This window comes from Calidris pugnax, unplaced genomic scaffold (assembly GCF_001431845.1).
Source record: "Calidris pugnax isolate Ruff unplaced genomic scaffold, ASM143184v1 scaffold41, whole genome shotgun sequence".
In the NCBI taxonomy this organism is placed as follows: Eukaryota; Metazoa; Chordata; class Aves; order Charadriiformes; family Scolopacidae; genus Calidris; species Calidris pugnax.
Genome location: NW_015094509.1, coordinates 4,129,422 through 4,139,568, shown reverse-complemented (window position 1 = coordinate 4,139,568; position 10,147 = coordinate 4,129,422). Strand labels below are relative to the sequence as shown.

At 43.1% G+C, this 10,147-nt stretch overlaps 1 protein-coding gene across 1 annotated transcript in view; it reads right to left on the bottom strand.

Moving 5' to 3' along the window:
* CA3 (carbonic anhydrase III) overlaps window positions 1–7,627 on the bottom strand; it is a 21,286-nt gene extending 13,659 nt beyond the window's left edge. The window contains exons 1-2 of the mRNA XM_014965198.1: window positions 7,622–7,627; window positions 7,087–7,153 (exon numbers count right to left, since the gene is read on the bottom strand). Coding sequence (XP_014820684.1) covers window positions 7,087–7,153; window positions 7,622–7,627 — 73 coding nt within the window. The remainder of the gene's footprint in view (window positions 1–7,086; window positions 7,154–7,621) is intronic.
* Between the last annotated feature and the right edge of the window lie 2,520 nt (window positions 7,628–10,147).

Sequence of the window (10,147 nt, the reverse complement as noted above, 5' to 3'; positions counted from 1 at the left end):
CGGAGGGGTGGGGAGGGGGAGGGCGGCGATGCTGTCGGGGGGGCGGTGGGAGGATGATGTGGGGGGTGGGTAGAGCCATTTTCTCCCCCCATCCCCCCTTCCCCGGAGGAGGCAGAGGGATGCCAGCAGGATCTCTCAGCTCCCCTCCCTTCATCCCCCCTCCCTCAGCCTTCCCTGCCCCAGGAGTGGGAAAGAGGGGGCTGCGATTGAGCTGGGGCTGAAGCGGTGGGAGCAACCCGTGGAGTCCCCCCCCGCAACCCTGGAGAGGGAAATGGAGCTGGGGCTCTGGTGGAGGAGCTGCTGGGTGGAAGGCAAAGCTGCTGGAGAGGCAGAGGGAGGCAGCCAGAAGGGAAGGCATCACCCCGGCCTGGCCCGGAGCCCCCCCTCTGCGGGCAGCGCCGCAGGCGTGAAGTCCGCCCCCGGGGTGGTTTTTTGGGTGAGCTCCCAGGACAGGCAGGCTCCAGAGCTCCAGCTTCCCTGCTCTCACAAACACTCCCCTCCACCAGCTCGGAAAGGCATTTATCTACCTCAAAGGAAGCCTCCCTAGCCTGCAAACCCATGCTGCTACACAAAGCTGGCCCCACATGAGGCCATTCCTGGCCGTTCAGTCGAAATTTGTGTTTGAGGTTGTCTGGTTGATTCTCCTTTGTGCAGGGAGATTTACACCAAATGTGTTTCTCATGCTAGGCACCTTAGCAGTCGGTATTTTGGTCAGGAGAGTAGCTGTTTTTCAGATGATGGAGAGTTAGTGAGTGGTATGGCTGTGTTAGTTGGCTTCGTCTCGCAACATCTATGTCGAATGCTCAAAGCTTTTCTTTCAAATGCCAGCTCTGCAGCGGTCCCCCTTGGCTTTGTCAGTCCATGTTGTCACTGCTGCAACTGTATCTACCTACCTCGAGCTAAATACTGCCTCAAACTACATACCTCAAGCTAAATAATATCCCCAGCTAAATATTTGGGAGTCAGCCAGGAAGCATCACGAACCCTGGAGATTTCCAACATAGTTTCGGTGAACTAGCTCAAATGCTCCTTGTACCTACCAGCACTGGAAAGTAGCATAGAAATAAATCTGCAGCTTTGAGAGGTTATAGACCCTTTGCATCCGGGAAAAGGTTGAGAAACTGCAATATACAGAGATTAATTCGGTCATATTTCATGTCCCAAAATAGCTGGAAGATGGACGTTCCCCTTCTAGCTTACCTATATAGCTAGGCTAATAAATAACAAAATACGGACTTTGTTTAAGGTAACTACGATTTCTTTGAACTTTAGTAACTTCTTCTTGCTCTGAGGTTAATCATAAGTAGACAATACCCCTTTGAGAGAAAGGTAGGACAAAACCTCTCACTTAGTAAGCTGCGTCGGAGAAGATTTACACAGAGATTTATATAGTACCTTTACCTAGAGAAGATATGTCAGATTGAAACTCACTAAACCTTAGAAACTTGTACAATATCAAAAGAAATGTTCCTTGTACCAGCTTTAAAGATACAAAGGTGTGATCATTATCAAAGTGTCCTTCACAAAATGTAGTTCCTCATATCTTCCTGAGCCACAATTCAATAACAAAAAATACTAGGAGGTGATTTAGGTGCAATGGAATGGAAAAAGACATCTTTTCACTTTCAAAAGAGAACTCTGAAACAAGAAAATACAATCTTTTATTCAGTCGTCAATCAAATGGATAATGCCACATTTGTTGCAAGGACAGGCATGTAAAAGTGACACCTGTTGCAATTTTAATTCAGAAAGCTTAGACATTAATCCTTTTGAAATGGTTTCTACCTCATCTTCCTAGAGAGAAGCATTTGTGAGCTCATGAAATTCTAATTGGAGCATTTTCTGTCCATATAAACAGACAGCTTTAGTGGGCTAGTTTATTGACGGCTCAGAGAGACTTTTAATCAACTTTATACGTACAAGGAATGCTTATTGGACCCATCGGTGGAGGCAAGGGACATGATTTGTATTAGACAAAAAGGTGTAAGTCAGTTCTTTCTCCGGTGTTTCAATTAATTGCTCTACGTGAGAATTTACACCATCTTCTCTATGAGGGAGCTCCATGGCTAGAGCAAAGGTCTTTGTATTTTAGCTTTCCAGTGAGCTGGTCCTCACTGGAAAACCCACAGCTTTTGCCTGTTGCAGCTCCAAGGCACTGGCTTATGCGTAAGCGACAAGTGGTAGGATCAACATCGTGCTGTTGTAGGTACTTGGAGTCAGCCCCAGGCGCTGAGTCACAGCACAACGTCCCACTGAATTTGCAGTGGTGGTATTCTCTTCCTCTTGCTTTCATCATCAAAGGTAGAGCGAAAAGCAAATGTAGCAGCTGTATCTGCACTAGGAGATAATCACAATAAAATTAGTTTTGGCATCCCTTAGGACCTACCTTTGCATTTATCCCTTTCTTATGGTGTTGGCTCAGAAGTTCAGCATCATCTAACTTGCATAACATTGCTTTCTCTAGGAAGTAAATTCTTCTGTTGTGGAGAAGGCCAAAGTTTCAAACATTGAAAAAGACCAGTGTTACCTAGTGCATTCACAGCTGCATTGCAATGATTAATTTCTATTTTCTAAACCTCTGACATGTTTAGAAAGGCAACAGCCACCTGAAATAGCAAAGCCATGAGCATAACAAGATCAGCCTGTATAATCCATGAAAAAATTCAGGAGTTCTGCGAATCCAGCTGCAATACCTTCACCCACAGCACCACAGCATGCCACTAATCATCTTCACAATATCTTCTGAAAGGAAATGAGGCAATACCCGTTGTTCAGGTGGAGAACTGAGCTACAACATTTTTAAGGATGGCATTCACAAAAGCCATCCTACATCTCTTACATGCTTTAAAAAATCCTGGCTGAAATTGTTAGAATGGGCAAGAAGACTGAAAAACAGCGGGGAATCCCATACAGCCCTCTTTAGTCTATGCTTAAATCAGGTCATGCTTTCTCAGGAACATCATAACTTCATGCAGCAATACTCAGTTGGTAGCACTGGAAGACACAGCAAGTTGACAGCTGTCTCATCGGAAAGATAAAGTTTGAGAAATTAGGGAAAGGAAGGAAAGGTAAGGGGAAAACAGGGCAAATGACTCAAACTCACCAAAGCGAATGGCAGATTTCAGCAGCATCATTAATGGCTGGGGCTAAAAAGCATTCGTAAAGTAATTATCTGTGATTTTATTTGCAGAAGGAAAGCTGTGCATTTGTTCATAGTGTTCTGATTTTGTCTGATTTTGTCTCCACTGAGTGTCCAGTGGAGATTGTGAGGTGAAGTGCAGGCTGAATAAATACTAAATCTGGCTTCTCTCAGACTGTCCTGTTAGGATGATCCAACAACGCGACACATGTAATGTAAGGACATAAGGAAAAGCAAGTGACATAGTATGGAAAGTGATGTCATTAAAGAACACATCTGATGTTTCAGCTTTGAAAGGTACCTGCCAGACAGCTTCCTACCACTGCTGTATCTGTGAAAACAAAGCATCAACAAGCAGTATAATCTGAACCCAGGGGATGTAAACCAGGAGTTTTCGTGGTGAACTCCTTCTCTGTCACAGTCATAAAACCACCCGTGTCAAGCAGACAAGTACACGCCTCACACACGCCTGGAACTGAAGAGAGAAATGTGATGGTATGGAATGAGACAGAAAGTGAGAAGTTTTAGCCTCCACAGTAATGGCAGACACGCTTTTGTCTGAAACTGGTACCCAGTCACAGGATCACAGCTGGGCACACCCGGTGACAACAGTTGACTTCAAAAGCTCAGCAGAATGAATAAAACATGGTGGTCATGTTGCATACCTAACCCATAACATACCCTTCATCCAAAAGAGGGTTTTATACATTTGTCACCTGAATGAAAGATCAAAAGAGAGGGACCAGCACTAATGAACATGCTATAGCTATGGGACACTCTCTCTTGGACTTGCAGTTGAGGTGCAGTATTTGCTTCTGCTAAACACACAAAAGGCATAATCATGCTCATCTCCCTTACGAAAATACCTTACCTGCAATTATAAATACTTTTTTTTGAGAATGGAAAGCAGGAATAAGAGGAGTCTGGAAAATGGCTCAGAGCCATGGCTTTACCCAGAGCACCCGAAGCATGTACAGACAAATGATGCATGGAAAAGTGACTTACAGCAGCTTTGGGCTCTGCCAGCCAAAACTGGCTTGGTCAATACCTTGACATAAGTAGAACAACCAAAGTGCTGCTCCACCTCAGCACGCCAACTTCCAGCCGTCTCCAGAGGCCAGTGTGACAGCTAGGAATGGCTGACTGTAAGGGGACACACAGAAGTAAATACGCCAGCAGGATGTAATTCAAGAATTCTCCTGTTGGAAGCTAAAGCTTTCCAGGTTCCACTGTGCTCTGGGCTATTTCCCAGGGGTGATTTCATGCAAAGGGCTTTACCGGAGCACAGAACATGCCCACAATGAGGACATTGTTAAATGAGCAAAAGAATTTACTCAATGCCCCCGGCCAATCTAAATATAAAGTTTCTTCCACTCTATTTAATAGCTTGTGGAAGAAAACAATACAACAGAAAGGAATCTGATAATACATAATGTGGAAGGGGCAAGCAACGTGTTTTGACATATTGCACGCCGCGTGCCAGGCAGTGCAAGAAAGGCATGTCCCCCAGTGCTTTTGATTGAGGGATGCCATGGTGGCCAAAAAGCCAAATTGTCATCTGCCTTCCACTTCACTGAGATGCCACGGAACGGAAAACATTGCAGGCATGAATGGAAACCCCCATTGACGGCCAGATCCACGTTGGAAGATCTGCCAAAGGAAAAAGAGAAGCGTATTCAGTCAGTTTTTGTTGGTTTTATACACGATGAGTTCTTCAGCTACGTTTATGTTATTTTACGAAAAGCAGAATGTAGCATACCTAGACAAACATCAGGCAGATTTTTGATGCATCTTTTCATTTCAGAAGGTGTATAGCTCAGCAGTCTGCAGTTCAGACTCTAGGACTTTGCTTGCAAAATCCCATCATTCTCCTGTTGTTGTTCAGAACCTACATTAGACCTTAATATTCAGTCCCTGAGATACAATAAACATGGAATCAAGAAGCCAGACTTCAGATTTAGCAAAAGGAATGGAAAGGTAAACAAGTTTTCCTTGTGGTATTCTATTAAAATGGGCATAGACTTAATAGAGTATCAATAACAAAAAAATAAATAAAAAAATTAAAAAGTGATTAAATATCACACACAGCTCTGACACAACAAAAATATACTGACTGTTTAAGACATATCTTCCAGATCTGAAAAATTAAACTGATAAACTCTGCAGGAAGATGACTTTTTCCCATAGGGATTTGCTTGTATGGCATTCACACTGAAATCCAAATCTGAGCTGGGCTGTCTACTTTTATACACACTGGCACAGTCTGACTTGAAATAATCCAAGTATGAGAATCTGACCTATACTGTCTGCTTTTATAAGCTCTGGACGTGTCTGTTCGGAAATTCCAGCAGTTTGGCAACTCTCTCCTATCAAGGTAGAGTTTTATGTATGACCTTCATTTTGCATGATACTCTGGCATTAACGTCTACCTGGGAACAATCCTAACCAGACCACAGAAATGCTAAGACGAGGCTAGAGGAGTTCATGAGAGCTTTACAAAAGACATCCCGATGATGTATGTCACATAGCGAGTGATGCAGCAAATCAGAAATACTTCAGACATATTTTCCAGTGAGACACATCCTCCTAAAAGAGAATTTTATAAGAAAATCATTGGATGTGTTTCCAGCCCTTGAAATATGCCCTGTGCAGGCAGAGGAATTTTCAGCTCTTAATCATCTTCCAGAAATCCCTTAGGATGCCCATCTCCCAAAGCCCTGGGAAAGTAATTCCTTATGAACCCTTACCCTTTGGGCACTTTGAAAGGTCAGAGCACAGCATCCCATTTCTATCAACACCTGTGCTTCTCTTCACTTTAATGGAGTCAAGATTTCACTCTGAGACCACAAAACAACTTTGAAAGCATCATCTGTGGGTCATAAAAGGATAACTTGATGTTTGGAAGTATAACCATTTATATCTGTATATCAAGTGTAAAGAGTAAGCAATTAAAAAGGAATCAGTATAAAGAACCCTACGCTTGTCAAATACACAAATTCCATCGACACATATTGAAGAGCAGGTACTACCAGAAGAGAGGGGAAAAATGCATAATAAAAAGCCTTCAATAACTAAGAAACAATATTGGCTGGAAATGTTAAGAAAAGTTTAAGAAATTAAGAATATATCAATTTTTTTTTTAAACAAACCTTATAGATGCAGACTAAAAGAATGATATGCAGTGATCCTCAGATGTAATCTTTAAAAATCTATCTGAGGATACAGTAATAGAGCAGCACCTCATTTTGCAGTTGGTAGTATGGTACAGTCGTATGGACAAAATTCTCAGACTCCTTCCTCTACAGTCTCTCTCATTTCTATGAATTTATACTGATGCATCTCCATGGGCTCCTCTGCAATATTCAGCTTTCTCCAGTATGACCACTTACACTCTTTGGCTATGAATTCTATAACCCATCTGCTCTTTGAAGTTGCCAGTACAACTGACTGAAATGCTGTTGGTGTGATAGTTCACCATGGCTCACTGCAGTGGTCTGTCCAGCACAAAAGATTGTGCTCCTTTCTCTCCCTCCATTCCTGCCTTCCTGTGTCTTTTTGTTCCTCCCTCTCTTTCTTCAAATTTCTTTCTCTGTGGTGTTACTCCCCATTCTCTATAATTGTGTCGGTTGCCTATTTTTTGCATTATGTATTTTGAAAAAGAATCCCTCCTTATGGTGTCCTGAGTGGATGCCGAGACTTCACGACTGATTCTGGTGACTGATGCTAGACTTACTTCATGTGAGGCCATCAAACTCTGCCATTCAGACCTCGTAGTCATCTCCTTGACCTCACTCACTCACCCACAGCAGTGCTGAGGCACAGAAATATGTTTGACGTATGGAGCCAAAGTACTCAGACCTTTTCAGAGCTAAGCTCTTGACCCTTGACCTTAACAATGCTTCGGTGCTACCTATAGAAGCAGTAAAAAGTATCAATTTAATACTTACCTTTCGGATATTTAAATTGAAGGCTTTTTATTAGTAAAGCCTTTTTGTCACAGTGGAACTGTTCCTCCTAAACAAGACGGAATATTTTCTAGCACAAACACTCCACATCTTCCTAACTTGTCTGCAAAGAAGACTAGTAAGGGCCCTGGTGTGATAAGCTAGAGGTAAATAAGGAAATGATGCTTCATGCTTGCAATGAAGACAGTGACTACTGTTAGATTGTGTTGCACTTCAGGCATTTTTGGAAGCAGTAACAGCATCATACCAAGGAGTGATACTGAGAGGTGTCTGGTATTTTCTGCTTCTGCCACTACAGTAATGGCCATGGCTTATTTTCAACCCATAAAAAGCTCAGTAATAGTCAATACTGAAACTCTGTGATGTCCTAGCGTGGGACCCCTAACCCAGAGCACACAAGTATTGTCTGCTGGTAGCCACATGTGTGAACTGGAACCCCAGACTTGGGCCCTCCCAGCAGTGGTGGTTGTGTATCTTCCCCACGCTGTCACACGTCACAGGCACAGATCCTCATCACCGTCATCGTAGGGGAACACAATTTTGACTGTAGAAAGCAGCTGAAAACACAAATAATTCTCTTTGACTCTTCACATTTGCTTGGTGCTGGATTGTTATCTTTCCCTCAATTCTAGTGATTTCAAGAAACTCTCCTTTCTACACAGTCAAACCATCATTCTGGACTTTAGCAACGTTTTTGCCTTGGTATGAGTTAAGATCAATGAAATCTTTGCGTTCAGGATGCACACTGAGGTGCATTCTCTGAGAACATGAAGGTGCACCAGTTCACCAGTGCACAATCTGGATATACAAAATGTAACTGACCTAATTCCTTAGTAGGTCTTATTGGTTAGCTTTAAGAAATACGCTGGGCTGAAATGGAGAAATGAGGACTAAATACCTATAAGAAATCTCAAGCCAGTCAATACTAGCAGTTCATATAATGTAGCATTATCTGCCAATGTCTCAAACTTCCCACAGCAAAGGTTTCCCAGCTATCCAGAAAGCAAATTCATAGAATCAAAGAATCCCAAAACTGTAGAATTGCCTAAGTTGGAAGGGATCTTTCATATCACCTAGTCCAACCATCAGCCTAACACTGACAAAAACATTACTAAACCATGTCTCTCAGCACTATGTCTACCCATCTTTTAAATACCTCCAGGGATGGTGCCTCAACCACTTCCCTGGGCAACTTGTTCCAATGCTTAATAACCCTCTCTGTGTAAAAATTGTTCTTAATATCCAGTCTGAACCCCCAGGAGAGCACAACTATAGTGAAAGGGGTATGGCAAGAAATGAAAAGCCATTAAATCTAGTCCTGTCTGTAACACTGGTCTCCTCTGAGGATCTGTGGGTGTCAGTCCCAAGCCAGTGCTCCCTGTCTCACAGGACTGCTTTAAAGATGAGTAACGTGATTAGTGCAAACTCTTTTATTGGTCAAAACAGCCCCAGAAATGCTGGATGTCAGCTACCTACTTGTTACAGGGATGCCTTTAGTGAAGGGGGGAAATCTGATCTGTTCAGGGTGTCCCCACTGCGCGGCATCACCAATCTATTCCATTGGTTTCGTGCAGAGTTCTGCGAGGTCTGCACGTAGTACACTGGGTGGGAAGAACAGCAGATGCCATATCCACAGCAAACTGAAATCTATGTTAGTTTTTCTCAGCCTGCAACCCTAAACATTAGTGTCTGTAAAGCTTGTTTCACTCTTCAGTCTTCTGTGTGCATCTGGCTGGGCGTTTTCCCAGCTTTAGCTGCATGCCTTTTACAGAAGTTCTCTGCAGAAATTATAGCAAAAGTATTTTAAGGCATTAGACATGGAAAATATTTTTCTAACCTTGCATCACTATACCTTTCTTGACAGCGGCAGCGAACCCAGTGTTTCAATTTTAGGTCTTACACACACAGTTGGGCAACAAGCCAACAATTTTCGTCTGTGTGTTCCAGGACCAGTAGCATTTGTTTAGCTATAAATTCAGAGATGCTGTAGGTTATGATGTTCTGTCAGGACCGGGAGAATATGTGCCACGATTAAGCCCTTACTTAAAACAGTTTAATCACTCCCCAATTAAACTCCAGAGACTAAAACCTAATAAAATGTAATAAAATTAGGTATTTCTGATCAAGAAGGGAGCATAAGCTACTGCACTCAGGATTTGTCTTCCCGTTCAGCAGCCAAGTCTTACATACTTTACTACTGTGTAAAGGAAAGGGAGAAATAATGTGAGGAACATTACAGTCATGCATCGTATGTCTTTTCCCTCTCTCACCTGTAATGTTTAGTATTAGCTTGGACAAAGCAAGAGTAAAGTACAAGACACATCTTTAATTCCTCAGAAGGCTAGAACTGGATGACATGTCTTACCTCAACCTTTTATCTTTTTATCATTTGAATATACTAAACAGTAAAGGCAAATCCAATCTGTCTTTAAATGTAGATATGTCTTCATTTTCTGACAGCAAATTTTCATACACAGAGGACACACATACTTTTATAACCAAAATACGTTTGACAATGTGTACAAGGTGGCTGTGCATGCGCAGGTCGGCGGCACGGTGCCCTTCTGTGCTGCACAGAGGCAAGAGGAGCACACCACATGGCTGTGCTGGACCAACTCCTGACCTGCTGGAGATTTGTTTTGTCTCAAGGGATTGGTTGTTTTTAGGAACGACTTCTTAAAATCCTTCATACGTGGAAATGCCTAAGGAAGACATTGAGGTGCTGGAGCGGGTCCAGAGAAGGGCGACAAAGCTGGTGAGGGGTCTGGAGAACAAGTCTTATGAGGAGAGGCTGAGGGAGCTGGGGTTATTCAGCCTGGAGAAAAGGAGGCTGAGGGGAGACCTTCTGGCTCTCTACAACTACCTGAAAGGAGGGTGTAGAGAGGTGGGGGTCGGTCTCTTCTCTCAAGTCACAGGTGATGGGACGAGAGGAAATGGCCTCAAGTTGCCCCAGGGGAGGTTCAGGCTGGATATTAGGAAAAATTTTTTCACGGAAAGGGTTATCAGGCATTGGAATGGGCTGCCCAGGGAGGTGGTTGAGGCA